This window comes from Hipposideros armiger, unplaced genomic scaffold (assembly GCF_001890085.2).
Source record: "Hipposideros armiger isolate ML-2016 unplaced genomic scaffold, ASM189008v1 scaffold_162, whole genome shotgun sequence".
NCBI classification, from domain to species: domain Eukaryota; kingdom Metazoa; phylum Chordata; class Mammalia; order Chiroptera; family Hipposideridae; genus Hipposideros; species Hipposideros armiger.
In genome coordinates this window covers 1,970,507-1,997,762 of record NW_017731512.1, presented here as the reverse complement: position 1 = coordinate 1,997,762, position 27,256 = coordinate 1,970,507, and the positions used below count along the sequence as shown (strand labels likewise).

Here is a 27,256-nt window from a genome sequence, read left to right as displayed (position 1 = left end):
TATATATATATGTTTTTACGTTCCAGGAAAGTTTCGCATTTTCGTTTTTTAAAGGAAAAGAACAAGAAGATTGAAGGAGCAAAATAAAGAGGAATTACTTAACTACCAGGATAGGATAGAGTTAGTGATGCAGGTTTACGCTTTAGCAAGAAGAGCCGACCCTTTCCAGGACTAGGAAGGGCAGGTCGGTGGCAATGGAGATTTCTGATGCTCATCGCTTAGATGGCCCAGTTGTGCTCAGCAGGGATACATGTAGATGTGGGTTGGTGGCTTGAGGAGGATGGCAGAAGAGATGTAAAATAGCAACTGTGGACACCAGAAAATATCATTGAACTGTCAGGTCCAAAAATCAATCCCAAAAGGTTTATTTTGATGATTTATAAAAGAAATACTATCGCAACTTAAAGCTATTTACAAATTTAAAAATAAATTTACAGGAATGTATTCACATCATATTACATTAAATAATTTTATTAAAATGTTACAGGTAGTGTTGAACAAACTAAAACAAAACACAACCCAAGTTCTAAATCACATGAATGCCCTCAAAGCATGCTCAAAAACCACTGGAAGATGACCCAGGAAAAAACTGGAAAACTATGATTTCAGGAATCAGCAGAAAGTAATTCACCTTTACATTACAACTGGTCTCAGGTGATGTGGGCTTTCAAAGTCACTTTAATCTTAAACTGCAACCAGAATCTTACATGTAGACAAACAGAAGAGACGGACAGTGTTTTAAAATTCTACTGTAGCTCACAGAACATAGGACTTGGAATTTATACTTTGATCCACACAAAGGTAGTTTTAATCAAGGATGCCATTACTTGTGGTTAACAGCACATCACGCTTTTCTTTCGTGGACGTCAATCAACACCCCTGGGAGGGGAAAGCTGGAGGATGCGTGGAACCAGGGCTGTGGGTCTCCACGCTGCTGACCACTCAGGGCTTTATCTACACATTATCAGCCCCAAGCGCAGGGACACGGTTCACACTTGGCGCTGACCCTGGTCTTGGATGCTGCCTCTGGTAAATGCTGGGCTACTATCCCTGAAGCCAGGAAGGGAATGCTTGGCAGCTGCCTGGGCATGTGTCCCTTGGCCCAGTTGCCAGGTGCAATTGTAGAATGGTTGGTAGCTCCATGGAGGTGCTAACGTTTGAGACCTAAGTGTCAGGGATTGCTGATGACAAATAATTCTTATGAGGTAAGTGGATAAAAACATGTATTTATCAGGACCTGAGAATTATAATCTAGTTTAATTAAGCAAAGGTATGGAGGGGTCCATAGCCCTTAAGAATAAATAGAATCTCCCTACTTAATATTGCCTGACTTGCAGCCAGGTAGGTGATCCTAAGGTTTAAGTTCCATCATACATGTTATTAATAATTAAAAATGGCTAATTTTACTAATCTGGCAACTAGTGATATTTCATGATTACAAGTCTTCAAAATTTAATATAATTTTTCTTGTATATAGAATGCTCACACATTAAAATATCAAAGGCACTTTTAGGTTGCATGATACAAATACATTAATAGAGAGACAGGATTATTTATTGGTTCCTTCAGTTTCTGTGTCCATGATGGTCATTGAGGGCCCAGTTTTGTACTTCACCTTTGGCAAACAGAGTGAAGAAAATGGCACCAAATACATTGATAGCAGCAGCGATACAGAAAACAGTTTGCCATTCTTTAATAGTGTTCTGTAGAGAAAGGAAAAAAATGCATATCAAATTTTGTGTTTGGAGTCCACTTTACAAAAAGGTGGTGTCCCAAGACTGTTACAATAGTAACATGCAAGCTCTTAACCAACTGAGCCACTCGGCGGGCCCCACTTTGACTTTTAATTATTTATGTATACTGACTCATTCCACAAAGTTTTTTAGGTGGTGCAGAAAATCTTAATTGTAAGCAATTGCAATTGTAAAAGGCAAATGTGTGTGTGTTTTTAAAAAATAATATCCTTTTAATAACATTAAACAAATACTATAACAACATGTCCAAAATCCAGTTCAGTTCCCCCTTTACAAACATTCAAGATTTTAATTCAGGAATCTGTATTTCCCTAGCATAAAGGCCAGGATTATCAAGAAGTGAAATTAATACATGGTAGCGTGTTGACTCAACTTCTTTTGTTGTCGCAATATTCCATGAAGATAAGGTTAAACATTTCTGATGTGTCCATATTGAGACACAAAATTTTAGGACAAAACTTTCCCAACATGCCTTTTCATTAAGTGAGAGATATTAGTAACGAGGAGGTACTGATTCATTTAAGTGAGGAATTATAAATGGTGGGAACAGAGATGAAATAGGAACATTATCTGTGGTGAACACACATACGTCTGAAATCACTATACTTGGTAGTAAGAAAGTTTGTAAGCATATCCTAAAATCTGAGCATTAGATAGTGTTAATTTGATCACAGAGACAAAACAAAGAGAAAATTAAGTCTTAGAGGTTTAAATCAGCTGCTTGAAGTATATATTTCACCAGTCCTTTAGATTTTTTTAAACAGTAGAAAACAGGAGTAGGAAAGGGCCTTTGAGGTCATTTATTTTGATTCCTTACACAATGTAGGCAACTTTTATGCTGCCGAGTCTCTGCTTTACTGATCTGGCCCCATGCTGCCAGCTTCGGGCGGGACCAACCGGGGCCCACCCTGCCTCTCGCCCGGGTGCCGCCCCTCCTACACCCCTCCTCACTCCTTCAGGGCTGCTTCCCGACAGGCTGGCTGTTTTCTCTTCTGTGCCCATAGCGCTCTGTACTCATTTTTTTCTGCAGCGTTCGTCACGCTGTACTTTATTTGGTGCCATATAATCTCTAAATGATGAGTTTCTCAAGTGCAGAAGCTTGTTATTTTGCCTTTGAATCCTCAGTGTCTGGCATATTAATATGCACCCAAGAAATGTCTGTTGAATACAAGTTTGACTATTTTGGGGCTCACTAACTCGTAAGGCAGCCCACTCCAGAGTAGTAACAGCTTTAACAAACGACTTTCCTATTGTCTCCTCATAACTTCTCTCCATCTGTCTTTGTGGAAGTGCAGAGAGTAAGTCACCGTCTTTCGTATGGGAGACCCTCAAATGTATGAAGGCACCTATCATGTCTTCCTAAGTCTTCTGCTCCTCTAAACAGTCTCAATTATTTCAGCTGTTCCTTATTCATTCTCACATGATTTCCTGACACCTTACTTTTGAGGATCCACTTCTTGAATAATTTTACATTGCCAATGTTTACTCATTCAAACAAATGACACACGTTATCTGGTGTAATATCACAGCTTTTAAGGACTGTATGGCTTCAGCTACAATTTCTTCATTTAACTTAGTTCTATTGTTCTGTCTAAAATCCAAAGAGTGTTCTTTGAAAATATATTTTCCTACTCATTAAGGCATTTACTTTTTGTTGCTATAAGGAACTGCGTAAGAATAAACATTCAGAATTTTATGCTTAATTAAAATATACTCAACTTTGACACAGATGTGCAGCTTCAAGTGAACTGTTTAGACTTTTTCAGTTTACAAGTTAATTATCTACTTACCTCAGGGGTCAGACTTTTAGCAATAACAGGCCCCACCATTCCGGGAATAGTGGCAAAGGTATTTGTGATGCCCAGGAGGATACCAGCATACCTGCGGAAACATTTTCATAGAAGTTTATGATTGTTTTACACATTTAAGTCGCTTTTTAAAATTGATAGCTACACCACTCCCAGGTTGTATTCTTGTGAAATTTTATGTCTCAATGAAATGTCTTACTGCAAAAGGACTGGATATTTAGCTGGTGAAAAACTTGCATTTTAATAGTTAATTAGCATTGTAATGTTATAGAGAGAAACAGGACCATTAAAATAATCCCTTTTACAGTGACATTGAAAAGTGCTGAGATACGACTTTCAGACATGACTGTATGTAGATAGGAAGATTGATGTATCTTAATATTATTTAAGTTAAAAAGAAAAAGTTTATTATAAAATTCATTTCATTGTTGAAAACTTAAAAAAATATTAACAAGAAAATAAAATGATCTACAATCCTTCCATATATAGATAATCAACATTAAATTTTGGTAAATATCCTAATTATTTTTATGTATATATTTCTAATATATTATTATAGAAATGAGATCATATTGAACATCAATTTCACAAGTTACTTGCTGTACTTATTACATATCTGCTTCTAGCTAAATCTTTGCACACTGTCCCAGAAGCAGACAAGTTGGATTTACTGTGTGTGTGTGTATGTGTGTGTGTGTGTGTGTGTGTGTGTGTGAATGACAAAAAATGCATTTTTATAAGCTCAGAAAGACTTCTGATTTATTTTAAGGGTAAATCTTTGGTGAGTGGGATATTCTTATCTATGTTTAGAAACAAATCTTTAAAGAAAGAATTCCTGCCTGTATTTGGGGAACACCCACGATCTGTTGATTACTCCAGTACATAAGGAATGTATATACACTGAGGAAGGCTACTATAGTCAAGATCTTAGGTACCATTCTAGAAAGAATGAAATGCTTATCATTTTCGATAAAGAAGTCATATTGCACTGGTAATCTCAGGAGACCTAAAGAGTCCAACCTAGCTCCACCATTAACCATCTGTGTGACTTGGGCAAGTTAGTGATGGATGATTTCCCTTATCATTCATGGGTTCATAGATATATACATGTAACATACCCGGTATCCCAGCTGAGCTCCCCTACATCCTACCATGTATATGAAAAAAATTTTTTTGCGTGTAACATATATATAGAAATGTGTAAAAACCATAGGTGTACAACCTGTTAATTTTCACAAAGTTAAGACAACCATGTCACTAGCACCTGATCAAGAAACAGAATCTACTGGTATAAGCATTTTCAGACAGTTTATATGTGGTTGAACTGCCTCTCAGATTGTATAAACTTAAATTTGAATGATCATAATTTTGTCAGGTCACCCCTCTCTTACTAAAAAAACCTACAAAGGATGGTTTAATGCTTGCTGTAAGAAGGCTGTAACCGTCTGCCTGATTTGCAATGGCCTGGCCTGGCCCATTTACCCAGCCTTATTTCCTGGTACCGCATGACATACAGCTTCAGATCCAGACAGCTCTCAGGCCAGCTGTTCACATCTGCCGTGCTCACTCCTGCTACTTATCTTTATTTATACTATATTCACTATCTGAAATCCATACTCTTTCCATGCAAGCCACTTGCTTGGCACTTCTTCCATGAAACTTTCTCTGTCTCGTTCAGCTCATATGGAGTCTTTATTGTCCTTAAAGCAAATGCTATGTGTTTTAAGAAGTAATTGTTCTCTAATTCTAATTTGCTTGCTAATTCTGACTCCATAGTCTCACTGCAAACTCATGTTTTATTTTCCTTCATTATCTCCACCAGCCACTACAACATACACGCTCACTCAGTACATGCTGACCAGAGAAGTGGCACATGCCCACAGTTGTTTGAGGCTCCATGCATGGATCCGTGGGGCTCTGGCTGCACTGACTGCTGGAGCTGTGTCCCATGGAGACGAGCACCCCTTGTGGATGTTGGCTCCAGAGGGTGCCAATTCCCGGTAAGGAATTTCAAATAAATGGAATCATACAGTATGTAACCTTTTAATTGCATACTAAAGTTGCTGCGCATCATTTCAAGTTGTTGTGTGTAGCAATGGTTTGCTCCTTTTTTATTGTTTTCTTTCTCTTTAATTGAAGAAACTGGGATTTTATCCTGTAGAGTCCTCCTGTCTGGATTCTGTAGATTGCTTCCCTGAGGTATCATTTAACATAGTCTCATGTCCACTGTGTTTCCTGTACACTGTACACTGGTAGTATATGGACTCTAGATCCTAGAGGGTTCATTAGATTTAGGTTTGGTGCCTTTAGTAAGAAAACTTAAAGGTGGTGATGCAGTTTAAAATCAACCAAGTAAATGGCATTTATTAATTCTCATAAAAATCACTTAACACATACAAAAAGTCCAATTAGAGCTTTTAATTTTTCATGAGATGATCAGTGTTATTATAAAGTTCCAGTCAAAATGAACGAAGCTTGACATTTACTAGTCTGTATCATCTTACTAGGGGGCAGGGGGGTAATACTATTTCTATTAGAGTTCAGGATCCTCAATACTTAGGCTGCAGACTACTGATCTAAAATTCCTCTCCCTGATGTGGATATGGAAGAGTGCCTGTTATGGTCTGAACTGTGTCCTCCCAAAATCCATATGTTGAAGTTCTAACCCCCAACATGACTGTGTTTGGAGACAGGACTTTAGGAGATAATTAAGGTTAAATGAGAAAAGTGCAGGTCCTAACCCAATAGGATTGGTGGACTTGTAAGAAGATGGAGAGAGGGATCTCTCTTGATCTCTGTGAGCCAGTATCAAGGAAAGGCCAAGTGAAGACACAGAGGGAAGGTGAGGAAGGGTCCTCACCAGAAGCCGATCCTGCTGGCACCGTGATCTCGGACTTCCAGCCTCCAGAACTGTGAGCAAATACATTTCTGTTTTTTAATCTACTCAGCCTATGGCATTTTGTATGGCAGCCTGAGTTGACAATTACAGTGCCTGAATAAAAAATCCTGTTGAAACTAATTATCTATAAACATTACACATTTTTATGTTCAAAACTCATGCATACAGGATACAATAACAAAACCATGCGGCACAGATCGTTTTGGCTTATGCCCCTTAGGGAGTGTATCTTAAATTAACCAAGCTTGGCAGAACCTGTCTTTTTTTTTTTTAAACCATTAACACCTTGGCAGTAGGAGGGACTGACGGCAATGTTGCCAGGCCATTTTGGTGACAGATATTAAGTGCAGATGAATGTTGTGAAATTCTAAATGTCAGCACCAAGAAGCTCATTCAAGTATTTATATTACACTTGGCCAGAAAGGGCCATGAAAGATTGATGACTGCTTGGAAAAAACATGTTGTACGGACCCAGTCTGGATTCTGTGCTATTGGTACTAGAATTCTGTGGGATTAACAGTTAAACATTAATCCAATTCCCTTGAATCGGGGCAACAAAATTATCCATAGAAAACCTCTATTTCAGTCTATAGAAGAAAAGGCTTAGAAAATACCATCTGCACATTTATATGTTAATAGGAATACTGACTGTTTATTGAAAAACCTTATGTCAGGCATGGTTCTAAGTATCATATATATACATACATATATATATATATATATATATATATATATATATATATATATGTTAAAATCCATTTTAATCCCAACCCCATGAGGTAGGGATTATCATTTTCATTCTATAGATGAAGAAATAAAGACCATAAAATGTTACCCAATTTGTCTGATTCCAAATTGGTACTTAATATCATAATGTTATAATCTCTAACGCTGCCTTGTTAAAAACATAGTTATCACTGAATTCTGTCTGTAGGAAAGGTTAATTTTCTTATGTCTAATTTTTCACCACAAGCCCCAGTGCTGAATGCTTAAAGGTCTGTGGTCGTCAGGTGTTCTTGTTCTAAATAGCAGAGTGTTAGCCACTGTATGGACACTCAGTTGTTACCAAAGACGAAAAGTAACTAAGCAATAATTTGATTATAAGATATGTAACACTCCCCCACAGTTAACTAAGACACAGAAAACTAGAAATAACTAGTATGCTTTGAAACAAGAAATTCTAGTTGGAAAATAAAAAATGAAAGCTCATCTGAAGGGTTGAATTAAAATATAAGGGAGAGAAATAATTTTGACTTTGATGAGATCATACCTTACATTCATAGAGCTGTATAATTTTAAAAGTTACATGTGTTGTTCACATACATACATATGTTGGTCAAAGTCATCCATCTGGTGCCTCTGTCAGCTTAGGGCAAGTACAGCATTCTTCATTACCTGGGGCATACAGATACTCACTATTCTCTGAACTTCTACAACTATTTACGTTAAGTTACTCAACGGTTTACCATATCTAGATAAATGTAATTTCTGACGTTTAAGACTCACAGAATGTCAGGGCTGGATCAGGGTCTTTTCTTTTTTTTTTTTTTAAGTCCTAACAATAGTGATTTTATTAAATTAGTTGCTTTATAAGGATCAGGGGCTTTAAGATGGAGGTGCCTGAAGCCCAGTTGCAGGACACCACCTCCAAGTTGTCCAGTATGTACTTCAGGACGTGACCTTACCACCATCCACGCCAGCACATGCTTATATACAATAGATGCAAGCAGGGACCATGTTACTTTCATGCTTGTGTCTTCAACATTTGGTACAGTGCCTGGCTTGTTAAATGACTGGATTCGTTAATCAGCTTGCTATGACACTGAAATTTGGTAATTGCAAATCTACCTAATTGAACATTTTTTTCCCACCCTGTCCAAAAGGATATCAGGGGAGACCTTGTTGAAATCCTGATAGATCAACTATACTGTGTTTCCTCTATGTATGAAGCTAAAAATGACATTGAGAAATTTGACTGTTTTGCCATTTTGACTCTTAATGATCCATTGGTAGTTCCTTGTAATCAATATTTTCTTTTCTAAGAGCTCACCAATTATCCCTTTAATGTTATACTTGGATTGATTTGTGACCCTGGTCATGGCACCTGACTCAAAGTTTGCCAGAGAATAACAACTGCATCACATGCAAATGCATTTATTACATATATGCTAAATGTTATGTGTGTCTGTGTGTTCTATTTAATCCTCACAACACTCTCCAAAGGTGGGTACCATGCACATTTGTTCTTTTCTTCTCCAGCATCCACTTTCATCTTCTTTTAACAATAGCTCCAACTTCTATTTCATGATCCAATTGTCCTTTGTTGCCAATCTGAGAGCAGAGTAGGACCCTTGACAGATTCCAGAGCCCCTGACAGACCTCAGGTGCCTGATGAATCCTGAACTACATTTCAGCTCCAGGAAATGGAGTGGGTGGCTTACTACCTTCCTTCTGGCTGGGTGGTTGCTAAGGCAATTTTATGTTCTCTATCATTTTTACATCTCATATTCACTTACTTAGTTTTATAATAAACTCACATTAGCTGAGGCAACCAGATATGTGTCTGTTCTCTGCAATGAGTTCTTTTCCCTGAGTTCTCAAAAATAACTTCTAGTTCCTCTACGATGACCAATTTTTAAGATCTTCCAAAAAAGTAACTTGAGAGGCAACTTAATGTAGCAGAAAGACCCCTGGACTGTGGAGCTGGAGCTGGTTTCAAGTGTTAGGTCTTTCATTTACAAGTGGTGACTTTGAAAGTCACATAACTCTTCTGTGCCTGAGTTTCTTCATCTTCAAAATGAGTCCTTCGTGTTCACATCTTCATGTGTTGTAGTTGATGCTACCGATGTTCTCCTCAGCACCCATTCCCGGGAGGTTTGAGGGGCATTGACTCCTTTGCCTCTACTACCTTTAGGGGTGGGTGCTGATTGTCGTAACGTCAAATGGTATTCCCTTGGTCATAGGGATTGGTTCGGGGGTGGATATGTGATTCAGTTTGGTTCAATCAAAATGAAACCCAGGACTTATTTCCATGGTTGGGAGAGAAAAAGCTCCCTTTCTTTCTTGCTTGATGTAATTCTGGTTGTGTGATTTTTACAAGCAAACCCAGTCCTAGGATAAAACTAGTATGATGAAAGGCAGAGTAGAAGATGGAAAAGAAACAAGTCTTTGGTAATATTAGCAGACAGCTGGATATCAACTCTTGCCTGAAGCCTATTGTTTCTGGACTTTAGTATAAAGTCCAGATAGATAATGAATCGATGCTCTTTAGCCATCTTAAATTAGGATTTCTATTATTTCAACTAAAAGCACCTAAGAGATAACACAGCCTAGACCTCTTTTGTGCCCAAACTCTCAATTTCTGTATCACTTTGACTGTTCATCAACCCTAAGCTTGTTAAAATCTCAAGCCTAGATCAATCCAACAGCATGTTTCAATCCTACACTTGGGCTGCTGAACACCACTGAGAGAAATAGCAACTTAGTATGATAGCGAGAGTACAAAATTAATCTCCAACTTCAGCGGATCCTTATCAATGACAGAAATCCCTTCTATGAGCTCTTAGTGACTATTTTTCTCAGTAGCTGTTTTAAACCTTTATCATTCTCAAGTCTTTTACTCCGCCTATCTTCTTTCTTAGTGACTTGTATGTCACAGAGAAATCAACGACTAACAGTTAAGATTTTGCAATCTACTGCTGCATCTGACAATGTTGATCAAATCCCTCCCTTTGGGGATCCCAGGCTCTACTTATTTTCCTTATCTTTCTACTGTTGCTTCTTATCAATTATTCTTGCATCAGGCTCTTCTTTCTCTTAATAGAACCCCAAGGTTCTCATCACAGTTTGCCGAGTAATTGTATCCAATTCCAGGGCTTCAACTACTACTCATATGTTGATGACTCCTAAATCATTATCTCTCATTTAGATTTCATTCTTGAATTGAAGACGATACTCTTGGCTTCCTTGACACCACATTCTTGGTTTTCCTTTTATCTCTCTAATTACTCCTTTTTTAGTTTTCTTTCTGGTTATTTCCTTTCTTTATGATCTCTAAATGTCAAGATCCAGTTCTGGGATCACTTGTCATTCTACCCTCTCTCCTCAGGCAATCCTTGTTTTTAAATACTCTGCTATGTGGATTATTATTCCCTAATTTTCATTTCCAGTCAGACTGCTTGTCTGAGTTTTACTAGTACTACTACTATTCTCTAGAGTTTTTTTTTAACAAACATCTAAACATTAAATTGTTTGAAATTTTTATCTTCCCCAAGACTCTTCCTCCTTTAGACATCCCAATTCATTTAAAAATGTAATTCAGCCACTATATTCATATTAGAAATACAGAATGTTTTATATTTAACCTGGATTAATGTAAACTTTTAGTTTAAAAATAAAAATCATACAAAACTGTACAAAGAATAAATTTGAAATTCAAAATTTAAATACTACAGGGCCAGCTGAGTGGCTCAGTTGGTTAAGAGCTCGCTCAAGAGTGCGAACTCTGAGCAACAGGATCTCCGGTTCGATTCCTGGCCCGAGCTGAGCTGCCAACAGGTGGCAGGATGGCTCAGCTACAAAAACAAGAAAAAAAATTTAAATACTACAAAGATTGTAACTAATGGGTTTAATAATTAATTGAATCTATTTCTAGCTCTGAAAGTGTGAGTGAGAGTATGAGTGTGTGTGTATGTGTGTGTGTGTGTGTGGGGGGGGATATTTTTGGAAAATAAAGAGTAGTTTGGTTCAGCTAGGGCAAAGAATAACTAGGTGAGAGAGGGAGGAATAAAATTATAAAGATAGGCTGGGGCCATAGGGTGGAAGATTTTGCATGTTGGCTGAGAATTCTGTATTTAAATTTAATAGAGAATATAAAAATTGATTTTATTGTATATAAATAGAAAAGAAAGAGCTTTAAAGAAAAGTGTTGACATACAGTAAGGTCAATTCACAAATAGTTTTTCAGAAAGAATTTTAACATGGTGCTGAGTATGAAAGTTTATTTCCATTCTTCCATTCATGCAATTGATTGCTTGAGCACTGACCATGGGCTAGCACAGGGCCAGGTGCTGGTACTACTGTGGTAAGTAAGACAGACTTGGCCCCTGCAGTCTCAGAGCTTATAGTCTCAGAGCTTTTGCTTAGGTTACCTTGTATTTCAAATGGTTTCTTGGTCCAGTGCCTAACTGTTACTGGTTTTCTTTCCTTGGTTCCCCACTGTTAAGGGTATATGTAGAACTGAAGCTCCTGCTTTCTTGGTATGACCATATAAATCAACTACTCAACAAGTATGGACTGGGTGTGCATCTTCTTTTGCAGAAGCTGTAATATGGATATATAAGATGTTTTGGTCTGAGGGAGCTTACATCCAAATTGGGAGATAAGAGTTACATTTAGAAATAACTACAAATCAAGGTAAGGCTGTTAATACAAATGCATTTAGCATAAAATTATAAATGGAATGCACTGAGGAAGAGATAAAAGCAGATAGTAATGGCCTGGAAAGGTTTCATAAATAACTGGGATGTGAGCTGGAAGGGTTCAAATGGATGGAGGGGAAAAGGCACTGCCACAGGGGGCCGAGAATTCGCCTCAGTAGAAGGCACTACAGAGTGGCAGGCGGGAGCTGGGCACACTAAGACTCTAGCCCTGTGGAAACTTCTTGGACTTCTTCTATAAAATAAGAGATTGGATTAGAATTTCAAACATCTGTTTGAGCTCCGTGAGGGCCAGCTTAGAGGAATTTATCTTGAAGTACTTACTGAAGGGATGGGAGACTGAGGACTCATAGGAATCAGAAGATCCTGTGGTAGTCTAGGTATGAAGGGTTTGGGTACAGGAAAGATAGTAAGGGACCACCTGTCTTTTCTCCAAAAATTAATTCATATCCTTTATTTAAAATAAAATTAAGTGTACCAAATCTTCTGGGTTAAATTATTTATAGTCCCCTCCTCTACCTTGTCAACTGGCACAAGACAAATTCTAGAAGTATGTGGTCCAAAAAATATTTCCAGAGAAGTAGCTGTAGAAAAAATTCTGGGCTTAACAGTAAGAATTTTAGGTTGAATTTTGGCTTTATCATTTATTAGCTGTGTAGTGTAAGACAAATCACTTAACTTCTCTGAATCTGAGTTTCCTTAGTCATAAATAGGTCAAGAATACATATCTCATAAGAACATAGAATAGTGGTTGCCAAGGGTTGGGGGTGTGGGGGATGGGGAGTGGGGAGTTAGTGTTTAATGGGTAGGGAGTTTCAGTTTGGGAAGATAAAAAAGTTCTGGAGATGGATGGTGATGATGGTTACACAACGATGTGAATGTACTTAATGCCACATAACTATACACTTAAAAGTGGTTAAAATGGTAAATATTAGGTTACGTATATTTTACCACATTAAAAGATAATTTAAAGTTAACCACAGACAATCTTTAGACTAGTACTCACGAAGGTGCAATATCCAGATGATTGATGCTAAATCCAGAAGAGCAAAAGCCTCCCAGTGTTGTTGATATGGTTAGGAATGCAACAGCCAAAGAATAATCACAACCTATAAATCCTGCGGCTACGAGGAACACTGCAGGTCCAATCATTCCTGGAGTTAAAAAGTTATAAAAAGAAAAAGAAGCCCCAGCATTAATATTTACTAGCGCTACCTTAATACAGTATAAATCTGAGATTGGATATTACTGCCACCTACTGTGGAAACATTGTACTGCCTAGAAGAGTTTAAATTTAAATGATGTAATTTTGTAGGCATAATGCAACTAATATAAAAGGCAAAGGAAAACTTCATTATGCAATGTTATTAAATCTACATGTGACTAGGACTCAGCTAAAGATCTTCAATGTTAGAGAAAGAGAAAGAAGACTGAAAAATGGTCCCAGAGAGAGGAAACAGTTGACACAGAGTGTGATTTAAAATTCATATAAACAAAGAAGATAAACTACATAATAACTTTGTTGGATATAGTTATAACAACACTCCATCTAGGTTTTAACAACTGAAAACAATATGTATAGTTTATTACATACAGGAAGTTAAGCATTAAATACAAGTAACACAGGAAGTGACTTAATGAATGGGCTGCCATTTTTTCTTTTTCTACAGCAGTGCTATCCAATAGCTCTCTGTTATGATGGCAATGTTGTATTTGTATATGCTGTAACTGCAACCAAGGAACTTATTGTTAAATTTCATTTAAATTTAAATAGCCATATATGGCTAATGGCTACCATATAGAACAGAGTAGGTCCACAGGAAGTAAAAGGATTTACTTCACTTGCAAATGTGGAAAAACTTCTTGAGTCAAAGTAAGTAAACAGTGGAACAGGACAACACCCTTCAGTGGTACCAGCTCAGGAGGTGTTTGCAGAATTATTCCAAATAGGGTCTTTTTTACAATGTAATTACTGAAGTGTCGCCATTAGCAACTTCCAGGGTCTCTACTTAATCTTTAAAAAAATTGAATAGTTGTCTTAGATAGTTTTAAAATTTACTTTTCTGAAAGCAGAGTCTGAAACACATGGTATTTTAAGTTCCTTTGAGTTCTTTGAGTGATAGCTCCTCATTTGATATAATGATGTTAGTAGATATTTTTGGATTTAAATTTAAAATGTATTCTCTTAGAAAAGGAGTGGAAGCTTAAAATATTGTCTTCATTGCAAACTTAGAGCTGAAAACAGAGTGACTTATAAAATTCTGGAGGTGATATTCAGCAAAGCAAGATATTTTTTATAGCTTTAAGATTATGGTGGAGATAATAGAACTTAATCCTCAAAATGCATAGTTAAAAAAAAGCCATCTTATACAGAAATGTACTACATGCATTAAGACACTGTTTTAATATGTGAACAAAATAATGACTAGTATTATCATTTTTACTTTGTCTTGTACTGTAAACACAGTAGTAAATAATTATAAGCCAAAAACAAAACTTGATTCCCTTTACTCACCTATCAAGCTAAAAATTCTTCGGACACATATAGTTGAAAAATTCCATTTTGCCCTTAAATGGTCAGCGGCTTGACCAGACAGGATCATACACAACCAACAGCCGAAATAAGGCACTGCAGATAAAATCCCGTTCTGGAAGGAAGAAGACACAGGGTTAATTATGGTGGGAGGAAGAACCAAAACAACACCCACATCTTCTAGCACTTGAAAACAAAGGAAATACACAGCTGTATACTGCTACTTTTTGTTACAGTAAGTAAGTTTGGTTTTTAGAAGGATTTTGGGATTCAGTTCAATGCAGGCCCTGAGATCCTGTCTCAGAGGGAACCAGAGCTCACCACAATCCAGTCCGCTCAAGGTAATCTTGAATGTTTTTGTGGGACTTGGGCTGTAGCTTCAGTGAGTGAGGCAAGTCTTCCTATTAGCCTGTGGATTTTCCCTACTGAACAGTTTCCATCTTCAATTTTCACTTATTTAGTTATTTTAAAAATATCTTTTATTATATTGGGTTGTCGGAAAAGTCATGACGCATTTTTGCAATGAAAAACAGAAAAAAATATGTCATGACTTTTCCAACAGCCCAATAAAATAAAACACAGATACAGAAAACCACATAAATCAAATGTGTGGCTTGATGAATTATTCTAAAGTGAACACCATCTGGATCAGAAGCCTGGTGCCCTGGCACATGCTTTGAGCAGAGGACAAAGGCAGTGAGGGGATAGAGAGACCTCTGTTTTTCCCCTCTTCCGTTCCTTTAAGTTACCACCAAAACAAAATGAAAACACCAGGAAATATAAAATAGAGTTTATCATGGAAATGTGTTATTTGCTTTGGAGGAAATGATTTGACAGTTTTAAAGGAAATCACAAGTTCTGTAAAATGAAGAACACACACTTGGAAAAAAAAAAAGGGGACATTTCTTTCGTCTATTCATTTTTCCTCAGCACAAACCTGAGGTGCCAAGACTAAATTGCCTAATTCTGATAATAAAATATTTTTACAGTCTAAGAGAGATGGGTACACTCGTTTGTATTTACAAAGACAAAAAAAGGCAGAAATATATTAATTTTATTAGTGATATTTAAATCTTGCAATAATAATTCTATTTAAGCATCATTCCTGGTGCAGACCAGAAAAATGAGTTAATATTTTAAAGTTAAGTGTGCTTAAGAAAAGATTTAATTTTTTTCATCATGGTTTGTGTTCCTCCTCTATATTCAGATGTTATGTGCTTCCAGTTCTACTTCTGAAGCTGAAGATTTTTGTTTCTTTCTGGTACTAAGCTGTGTAATTTCCTCTTTAAATTTTGTTCTATTTAGACTTCTGCATAGTGGGATCACATCTATCGTTACTTGTGGCAGAATCCTACACATGAATGAACTGTAGCAAATGGAGAAGTGGATTTTTGGATCTTGGTCTTGGTCCCTGGTGGAATAAGACTGCTAATTCATCAGAGTTACTGATTTTTTCCACTTAAAGTTCCAATGTTAAAAACTCCCCCAATAACCTAAAACTACTAAAATCTTCAACAATTATTCTTTCCATGGACATCTTCCACTGTTAAGCTTTCTGTTCAAGGACATGATTCCTTATATTCATTTATTTAAAAAATTGATTCCAAAATATTAATATGCAAAATAAGGTAATAGATATTGCCCCAACTCTCAGTGAGTTCTAAGAAAGGGATGCTAGGGCTGGAAAAAACTAGGAGAAAAGAAAAGTGAGGATAACTGATAAAATTAAACATATATGAAAAAGCAAGCTTATAACAAAACATTATGAGCTTTAAAATTTTAAATTAATGAAAGGTTATAATTTTATTTATTTTTATTTCTCTTAGACTATTTGTTCTTTATTATTTTTAAAAGATTTTTTATTAAAATATAGATAACATACAGTATTATATTAGTGTTAGGTATACATCATAGTTATTAAACATTTATGTACCTAAAGAAGTGATCACCATGATAAGCTCAGCAACCATCTGACACTGTACCATGCTATTACAATATTATTTACTATATTCCCTATGCTGTACATTTCATTCCCATGACTTATTTGTTTTATACCTGGAAATTTGAACCTCTTATTCCCCTATACCTTCCCCCGCCTTTTAATTTTTCAATTATAGTTGACATTCAATATTATTTTGTATTAATTTCAGGTATATAGCATAATGGTTAGACTATATAATTTAAGAAGTGATCTCCCTGACTAGTCTAGTACCCACCTGGCACTGTACATAGTTATTTCCATATCATTGACTATATTCCCTGTGCTTTACTTTATATCCCCATGACTATACTGTAACTACCAATTTGTACTTCTTAGTCTCTTCACTTTTTTCACTCTGCCCCCAACCCCCCTCCCATCTATCACCCCTATAAATCTAGTACCCATCTGACATCATACAGTTATTATATTATTGACTATATTCCTTATGCTATACCCTACATCCCCATGACTACTGTGTAACAACCAATTTGTACTTCTTAATTCCTTCTCCTTTTTCCACCTACTTCCTCAACCCCCTCTCATCTGGCAACCATCAAAATGTTCTCTGTATCTATGAGTCTGTTTCTGTTTTGTTTATTTTGTTCTTTAGAATCTACATATAAGCAAAATCACATTGCATCTGTCTTTCTCTGTCTGACATACTCCACTCAGCACAATACTCTCCAGGTCCATTCATGCTGCTGCAGATGGCAAGAACCCATTCCCTTCCCTGGCCGAGCAATATTCCATTGCATATATGTACCACCTCCTCTGTATCCATTCATCCATTGACAGACACCCAGGTTGCCTCCACGTCTTGGCCATTGTTAACAATGCTGCAGTGAACATATGGATGCACAGGTCCCCTTGAAGAAGCATTTGCGTTTGCTTAGATAAATACCCAGAAGTGGTGGGATTAGCTTACTGGGCCCTTCTTTGTCTCTTGTTTTAAAGTCTGTTTTGTCTGGTATAAGTATTGCTAACCCAGCTGTTTTTTTTCTTTTTTCCATTTTCATGAAATACCTTTTTCCCTATCCTTTTACTTTCAGTCTGCTGCTTGTTTGGGTTTTATGAACCTTTGAGAGATTTTAGGGAAGCCTGCAGAATGAGTCAAGACAGGCCATTTGTATGGAAAAGCCACTAAAGCAGCTTCGGTGTGTCTGAAAGCTGGGTGAGCGGGGTCTCAGGGAATCACCAGGGTGGGGTGAATGGAAGGCATTATCCAGGTGGATGGACACTCATATATGGCATCTGCCTGCGTCTGCACGCAGGGAGGGGGGAGGGCTCAACAAAGAAACAATGGCTTCTGCCAGCTCCTCCCTCCAGAAGAAAACTGCTCCTCCAGCCCTCACCCTGAGGCCAGACAACTTAGTTCCTCACTGTGTGTCCCTGGTGCCTTTTAAGCTTCTGGAGTTCAGAGCAAGTGAGTCTGTCATTGAGCAAATCCATGTGCAAGCCCTTTAAGAGGAGCGCCTGGGGCTCCAGTCTCACTCAGCCACAGTCTCCACTGGTTTTCACCAGCCAGAAGTTATTGAGACTTCTCACTCTGGCACTGGAACTCTTGGCTGGGGAACCTGGTATGGGGCTGGGACCCCTCACTCTTCCAGGATTGGGCGGGGAGGGGGGGCTTCACAGCCAAAATATCCCTCCCTGTTTTTAATAGTCATCAGGGTGTGGAATCAGCCTGTTCTGCATCTCTGCTTCTCCTACCAGTCTTGAGGTGGCTTATTCTGTATGTCCTTAGTTGTAGGGCTTCGGTTCAGCTAGACTTCAGGTGATTCTCAATTGGGATATTATAATTTTAAATATAATGCTTCTCAAAGCAAGCTTTAGCTTAAGCAAAGGCCATTTCATAAATGTAATATATTGATTTTCAAGAAAAAAAGTTTATGTTAAAAAGAGGTTCCTAGGGGGTCAAATATATGATGATGGCTGGTAACTAGACTTTCGATGGTGAGCACGTTATAGCATAGACAGATATCAAATTATAATGTTGGATACCTGAAACTTATAAAATGTTATTAACCAGTGTTCCTTAAGAATAAAAAAGGCTTCTATACAACTAGAGAATTATTTTCAAACTCTATTCACATTTAATTATTTATTTATTTATTTTTAGCTGAGCCACCCTGCCACCTGTTGGCAGCTCATCAGCAGCTCAGCTCAGGCTGGGACTTGAACTGCTGTTGCTCAGAGCTCGCACTCTTGAGTGAGCTCTTAACCAACTGAGCTACTCGGTCAGCCCTCTTTTAATTTTGATTCAAAAAGAAAATGTCTTTTTTTTTGTACAAAAATTCAACATAAAAGATTTTTATTTTAAAGTCTCTCATTATAGAACTTAGAATCTCTCAATGGACTAATCTTTAAATTTGCATGCAATTTATCATTGCAGTAGTAGATTACAGTCAGGCTCTATTATCATAGAATTTAGGAAAAATAAGGTTGCTCACAACAAATCCACCCCATGCTACTGCCAAAGCCTCGTTCCAGTTTAACATCTGTCAGTGCTATTTGTGGGCATATTTTGGAATAAGTGATCCTGTTTTTCACAAGTAGGCAGAGGGTTTCTTCACAGCTCACCTACCTGAATGAGGTTCAAGAGTTGGCCCATGTGGCCTATGTTTTCAGTATGTTTTGAAAGATGGGTGACTAAAGATTCACTTTAACAGCATTTAAAGCTGTCCATGTAGCCAGTGCAATTGTGTGTTCAGCCTTGCTATCTTTACATTTACTATCAGGCTGCTTCTTTTTTATTATTTATTTATTTATTTATTATTTATTTATATTATTAGTTTCAGGTGTACAGAACAATGCAATAGTTATGCTTTACACCCCTCACAAAGTAACAACTCCCCTCCCCCCATCCACTGCCCTCCCACCCCCAATATCATGCTTATCTATTACAATTCCATTGAGTCCATTCCCACACTCTACTCCACGTCCCGTGACTATATGTATATATAATTATAGTTGACATACAATATTATTCAACATCAGCTTCACAAATACAATGCGGTGGTCAGGCCTTTACACCGTCTATGCAGTGGTCTCCCTAACAAGATATGAGTCCAACTGGCCCCCTAAAAAATATTGACAATGTTATTGATTACATTCCCCAGGCTGCTTCTTTACTTCTAGGGTATCAGGGCCCAGGGCAGGCCAGCCCAAGATATCCCACAATGGCATATTGATTATTTTGAACTAAAATCACTTGAGAAGCAGGAGCAGGAGGAGCTCTCTGACTCTGTCTCTCTAAGAGCAGGAAATAAATCTCCATGTGACAGGTGCTCTTCCTGTTCTGAGAGCTGCAAGACATCCTTATCACAAGGGTTAAAACATCCAGAGTTGAAACTACTGTATAAGCAAACCTTGTAATGCTTTTACCAATTTAATACCTAAGCCCAAATCTTGCTTAGATTCCTTTCTAATGAGCATTAACTTTCTTTGTCCTGTCAATTTCTCAAGAAGTTATTGTTTCTTGTTTAAAAGGCATGAAAAGGTGCCTGGTTTGGTCATTTCTTTGAGTCTCATTTTATGATCTGAGCACCATATTGTCATTTTCCCATGGGCAAGTATTAAATTGGTTTTTCTCCTGTTAATCTAGTCTTGTGTCCATTTTATTATTTTATTACTAGTCCAGCCTTAAGAATGGAAGAGGTATAGAAGAAGGGGAATTCTTCCCTCTCTCCGAGAGTTTTGGCTAGCCAGCCAGGAGACCTCAAGGCTGGGAAAAACTACCTTTTCCTGGGACTATGGCAGCTAAGAGATCCTTGGAAAATCTGACAATGAGATGGCAAACAGGTAAGATTTTTTTTTACCTTGTCAGCCTCCTAGAATCTCTGTTTGCAGGGTTCAGTGGAAAAAAAAAGGTGATGAGACTTTTATTCTCTCGTTCTAAATTTAGAATAGCAGGAGAGTTAGCTTGTCCCATCCCAGCTGCTTTTCAAGTGATTTTAGTTCAAAGTAATCAATATGTCATTGTAGGGTATCTTTGGGTGGCCTGCCCTAGGCACTGACAAGGGCTATCTTTCGCTTTGTAGCTGATTAATATTCCATTGTATGAATATACCATCTGTTGTCTATATATTCCTTGGCTGATGGACATTTAGGTTGTTTATACTTTTGGTTATTATGAGTAATGCTGTTATGGACATTTGTGTATTTCTGTGGACATATGTTTTTAGTTCTCTTGGGTATAGACCTAGCAATGGAATTTCTGGGTCATATGATAACTTTTTGTTTAACTTTTTGAGGAACTGACACAGTGTCTGCACCATTTTACATTCCCACCAGTAATGTATGAGGGTTTCATTTCCTCTATATCCTCGACAACACTTGTTATTTTCTTTTTTTTTTTTTAATTCTAATAGATGTGAAGTGGTATCTTCTTATGGTTTTGATTTACATTTTCCTAATGACTAATGGTGTTGAGCATCTTTACATGGGTTATTGGCCATTTGGGTATCTTTTGGAAAAACGCCTGTTTAAATCCTTTGTTCATTTAAAAAATAGGGTTATTTGTTTTTTCATTATTGAGTTGTAAGAATTCTTTATATATTGTGAATACTAGATCCTTATCAGATACATGATTTGCAAATATTTTCTCCCATTCAGTAGGTTTTCATTGTTGATAGTGTCCTTTGATGCACAAAAGTTTTTAATTTTGATGAAGTCCAATTTATCTATTTTTTCTTTGGTTACTTGTGCATCTGGTGTTATACGTAAGAGACTGTTGCCTAGTCCAAGGTCACAAGGATGTATACTTTCTAAGTGTACAATTGTTTTAGCTTTTATTAGGTCTTTGATCTAGCCTTCATTTTGAAAGCAAAAATACCATAAATTTTCCTTACAAACTGTGCCTCTTTTGCAATAGCCTTTTCCTCAATCTTTTTAAAGACAAAATCCATCAACAAAGAGATAATAGGAACAGCCTCAATTTGGTGAGTTCAAAAGGAATTGGCAGTTTCAGGAAGGTCCTTCTTCCACAGCTTTACAGCTACAGCTCTTCCAATGCCTCAGTGATGCTGCCCAGCGCCTCTGCGCAGGAACCCGGAACCTCCCAACTGCCCTCTCAGCTGCTAGCACAGTCTCACTCTCAACTATTTTAGAAGTGAACACTAGTACCACTTGAATTCGTCATCTGATATACTGGCATGTTATTAAGGATTAGTAGGGCATTACGGTTAAAGGGGTACCAGCCAAAAGATATTTTGAATCAAGGGTAACGCGCACTGAGAAAAGAAAGAACAATTGTGAAGCAAAACGGGAAGTCTTTGGAATTTAGTATATCGGAGTAAATGGAAGGTACAAAATAAATGAATTTCATATATATAAAAGCAAATTCTGTGTGTAGTTAAAAATATGTACTTTATATAAGAAGCATATGATTATATTTCCTTACCTCTTGAACATTGAACCTTAGGATCTCCTTCATATAAGTAGGCAATAATGTCAATAAAGTATAAAAAATCCAGTTGTAAGAAAAGTGTGCAACGACAATAGCCCAAAGTGGCAGGGATTTTAGCATGGGTATCCATGGCACTGTCTTCCGTGAAGAAAGCTTAAAAACACAAGCACAATTAGGATAAGCTACAGCTATGTTTATCCTATGTTTAGATCTGTATCTTAGCAGCCAAAATTTCATCTAGAAAACATTATCAGCCTTGATTAGTAAATTCCAGATTTTTAAACCAACTCTTTAAAAATACTAAACAGCAATAGAGAGTTCATGTTCAGATTAGAAGAAATATAGAAAAGTAATCTTACAGCTATAACATCAACCTCAAACACTCCTTATGAATGTCAGAAGTCATGTATAGTATTGTTTTCTCCATCTATAAAATAGAGAATAGTTTTATAATCAAATTCAGACGTTGACATAAGGGCAAAGGAAAGAGACTGGAAGTCCTATTAGAATTCATATTTCATTATCCAATCTTTATTTAATTACAATGATTTATAAGACCTGTGCACAGAAGGTTTTTTTATGGAGCTATCTAGAGTAACAGTCTTCAAAGTAGGGTGTAAGCACCCCAGAAATATGTAAGATGATCCAATGGGGTGTGGAGAAACATATTAGAATTTCTATCTACACTCACTTTTACTCTAATAAAAGAAATTAAACTCTATTAATATTTAATAAATAAGTTGGTCCTGGAGTATGTCAGATGTAAAAGAAAAACAGCAAAATGAAGCTGATATTGTCAGAAGAGCAACCTAAAATGGAGCCTGGAGGGTGAGTTAATACATCCACCTCCATGTGAAACTACTTTTGAACTGGGCTAAGCCAAACAGCTACATTCTGATACAGCAACAGGAACTGGCTCAGCATCACTAAATTCTATTAAAATATAAAATTTTCACAATTTTAGCAACAGATATGAGCAATTAATCATGTATAGCATAGTGTAAGTCGGCTTGCCAGCATCAATCATTGCTCCTTCAAAGCAACCTACATACCCCCTTAGGAAGCCCTTCTTTTTCTGTCTTTGTCAACTCTGTCCCTTTCTTTCCCCCTTGCAACACAGTTGGGTTTCTACACAAATCTGTCCCCTGGATTTGTAATTACTAAAAAGACTCCCAAAGAAAGCTTTTATTTGCCTTGTAGCTCTTGGTTAAAATTGATTGACACAGACAATCACATATTGTATGATCTCCCCAATTCAAGAGGGTTACTGGTGCCCTCACTTGCTTGTTTGCCCTCAGTGTATTACAGCATATTACAGTTTATACCTGTCTTTTAAAGTACAATTTATGGATTTATTAGCAGTTTTAATTAAAACAAATTGACAGTGTCTTCAAAAGATTCTTATAGAGAGTCAACAGAAGAGAATTCTAATAATGTAAACAGAAGTGAACACTAAGAAAATAGTAGAGCTGACACTTTTCCTCATATAAGTTGTCAGCTACCTCACCAAGCAAAATAATAGCAGGCTCATCAAATACAACATATTCTAAAACACTGCTCCCATAAATAACATTATTACTAATTTTTAATTGATAGAAAGGTTTTTCCTATTAAAAATGTAAATTTATGTAGATACTGTTTATTTCATCTTACTTACCCTCTAAAAAGTCTATTTTTATGGTTTTTTTTAAATTTAAGATTTTATTGGGGAATCGGGGAAGGGGAACAGACAAGTTGCTGTCCTTATGTTCTTCTGTCTAGCTGTGGAGGACTCCGCTTCACTGGCCCATGTTGGTGTTATCATTGCGCTCTTCCCTGGTGAGGCAGGCGCTCCGGCCATTGGATGGCAGCTCATGGCAGCTAATGCCAGCTGCCGGCCAGCCCCACTGCAGCCTATGCCGTTGCCGGCGACTCACAGCAGCCCAGCTCCAGGTCAAGCTGTTGCTCACCATTGCAGTTGTAGAGGGCACAGCATCACTGGCCCATGCAGAATCCGAAATGGGGCCCTGCTGCTCAGAGCTGGCGTCCCAAGCCAACTCCTAACCAACGCGCCACTTGAACAAAAATATAGTAGCACATGTAGATAACCTATGAGTAAATAAATACATATATATTCAAATGGCACCCCACCATTTTATTGATGCATGATCAAGAAAACCTGGAGACCACTGGTCTTGGGATCAGATTATTACATTTCCTATATACTGAGGCTCTGCATTTTTTCTTAAAAGCTAAAGCAATTTATGTTTCTGTCTCCAGGATAGTTATTTCAAAACGAGGAAGAACCAGTATTAATCATGTTGCAGACTTTTCCTAGGTAATTTTTATTTGACTAGGTAGCTATACTATTGTGTTCTCCACTATGTATCAAAAATGTAGAAGATATAGGAGAAGAGGAGAGAAAGCACTTATTCTTATACAGCAGTGGTTCTTAATTCCAGCTATTCTTCAGAATCATTGACATTCCAAAATTACAGATGGCTGTGCTCTACCCCAGATCTACTAAATAAAAAACAAAAGCAAACCTTCTGAGTGTAAGACCGAGGCATATATTTTATTTTAATTTTTTTAGCTGAGCCATCCTGCCACCTGTTGGTATCTCAGCAACAGCTCAACTTGGGCTGGGAATCGAACTGCTGTTGCTCAGAGCTCACACTCTTGAGTGAACTCTTAACCAACTGAGCCATTTGGCCAGCCCCTGAGGTGTATATTTTAATAAGCTTCACTGGTGATTGCATAGGACAGTGGTTCCCAAATTTTGCTGTATGTTAGAATCACTCGGAAAGCTTAAAAAACTCTGAGGCCAAGGTCACACCTCACACCAATTAAACCAGGTTGAGGGTGAGTACAGGGTAGGTGGCAGTATTTTTTTTAAAATTAAAGTTATTGGGGTGAGAATTATTAGTAAAGTTACATAGGTTTCACGTGTACAATTCTGTAATACATCATCTATATATCACGTTGTGTGTTCACCACCCAGAGTCAGTTCTCCTTCCATCACCATATATTTGATCCCTTTTACCCTCATCTACCACCCACCTCACCCTTTACCCTCTGGTAACCGCTAAACTATTGTCTGTGCCTATGAGTTTCTGTTTGTTTGTCTTGTTCCTTTGTTGTTTTCAGTTTTATATACCACATATCAGTGAAATCATATGATTCTCAACTTTTTCTGCCTAACTTATTTCACTTAGCATAATTATCTCAAGATCCATCCAAGTTGTCGCAAATGGCACTATTTATTCTTTTCTTATGGCAGAATAGTATTCCATTGTGTATATATACCACATCTTCTTTATCCAATCATCTATCGAAGGACATGGTCATTCCCACGTCTCGGGAATAAAGCTGCAATGTACATTGGAACACATATATCTTTATGGGTAAATGCTTTCAGGTTTTTTGGGTAGATACCCAGGAAAGGGATGATTGCTGGGTCATATGGTAATTCTGTTAATTTTTTGAAGAACCTCCAAACTGCCTTCCATAGTGGGTGGCAGTATGTTTAAAATATACCCAGGGGATTTCAATGTGTAGCAAAATCTGGGACCCCCTACTGTTAAATTAAAGAAGTCTACAACCTCCCTATCTACCACCATTGCTTGAAAAGCTCAGAGCAAAGAGGAAGGACAAGACCTATCAAGAGATTTTACAGTTTAAAGGAATTTAGAACAATAACTCCTTTTATATGGCTTGAAACCCACAAAGGAAGTAAAAATCACACTTCTGTGTTGAAAGGCACGAGCTTAAATGTATCTGATCTCTGAAAGCTAAATATATTCTGAATAATGTATCTCCTCTCCTGGAAATAGAAACTTTAGCATGAAATAGGTAATGATTTTAAGATTATCTATGTACTTACATTTATTGACAGTGGTGTTTTAGAAGAATATATGGCTCTGATAAAAGCTTTTGTAACTTTTTGCCAGTATTAAGGCATAATGTTGTTTGTACAAATAAAGCAAAAATGAAGCAAATTTAGCCATACTGGCATATTTTCACAGCCTATAAATATCAATTGAATTTTTGATAATCTGGGACATAGAAAGTTAAAAAAAATGTTTAAAAATGAAGTACAGCAGATGATGCATCTCTCTTGGATCTTAGATTTAAAGGTGGAGCTTCACATAACACATCATTATTTTATACATTTTCAACTACAACATGATCTGGTTTAAGAACGCAGTTTGGGACTCGATGAAACTTAATCCTCCTAACTGCTCTTGCTTCTGAATATTCTACTTTCTAAAGTATATGAAAAAAAAATTAACCTTAGGTTTAGGTAATGGACAGATTTGGACACACATAAGAGTAGAGAAAGCTTTAAAAAAATCTAAACAAACTAAAAAGTTTCATAAGTCCATAAAAATAATAATAAAAAAATAAAGTACTGGAAGAAGCTAGCTGTTAACCATGATGCTGAGAAAATAACAAAACATATCAAGCTTTATGTGGCAATACATATTTTCAGAGAATAATTTCAATGCAGTGAATTCTTTTTATCTGTTCTTTAAGGGGAAAAAGTAGGCGATTCATTTGATGAACACATGGAGGACACTAAGATCGCAAAGTAACTTTCCTTATTACACTGCTGATTTCTTAAAAATTTTTGCTGACCTTTGGTGAAGACCAAGAGATGCCGTACTTCTTAAAGTTCAGCAGTTTGTAAAGACATTTGTAGCAAAATTTAAAAACTTAAAAGAAATGTGAATGAATACATGTTTAAATACTGCCAGGGCCGGCCGAGTGGCTCAGTTGGTTAAGAGCTTGTTCAAGAGTTTGAGCTCTGAGCAACATCGGTTTGATTCCTGCCCCGAGCTGTGCAGCCGCTGAGCTGTCAACAGGTGGCAGGATGGCTCAGCCAAAACAAACAAACAAACAAACAAACAAACAAACAAACAAACACACAAATAAATAAATAAATACTGCTTGGTTATACTACATATAAAAATTAAAAATATCAATAATAATAACCTAATGGGCAAGAAAAGTTTTCAATTAAGTATTTTATGTTCTTAAATAAAGTGACTATAAAGCCATTAAGAAGGTTAAATAAAAGACTGTATATATCTTAATTTTTCCTAATGTTTTCATATTCTTCTTTTACACAGCCCTCCCACCCCCCTGGCAAATATTTTGTTTGGCTTGAGAATTTACTATATTAAATTATGACAGACTTTTATTTTTGACTTGCTATTGTGCTCAATTAAGTGATACAAATCTAGCTTTAATAAGAAATAAATGGTTTTCTAAAGATCTGCAGAAGAGCAAACATTTAAGTATATGTCATATTATATTATTGTGTAGCATAATAAATGTGTTGTCCTCCTTATTAAATCATGCTCATTTAAATTACAGATAAAAACACACTAGTTTTCTAACAACTAACATTCAGAATGTACGATTCCTTTCATAGATATCAACTGCAAAAAAAAA

General features: G+C 36.9%; 1 protein-coding gene across 3 annotated transcripts in view; it reads right to left on the bottom strand.

Moving 5' to 3' along the window:
- Nucleotides 1-455: 455 nt before the first annotated feature.
- The window catches only part of SLC17A5 (solute carrier family 17 member 5), a 55,174-nt gene continuing 28,373 nt past the window's right edge, over nucleotides 456-27,256 (bottom strand). For 2 of the 3 annotated variants that reach the window (XM_019651605.1, XM_019651608.1), the window contains 5 exons: nucleotides 21,815-21,973; nucleotides 14,415-14,547; nucleotides 12,906-13,053; nucleotides 3,545-3,635; nucleotides 456-1,703 (listed from right to left, as the gene is read on the bottom strand). In XM_019651605.1, coding sequence (XP_019507150.1) covers nucleotides 1,566-1,703; nucleotides 3,545-3,635; nucleotides 12,906-13,053; nucleotides 14,415-14,547; nucleotides 21,815-21,973 — 669 coding nt within the window. In that variant the 3' untranslated portion in view covers nucleotides 456-1,565. The remainder of the gene's footprint in view (nucleotides 1,704-3,544; nucleotides 3,636-12,905; nucleotides 13,054-14,414; nucleotides 14,548-21,814; nucleotides 21,974-27,256) is intronic. The other variant, XM_019651606.1, reaches the window with a different exon arrangement.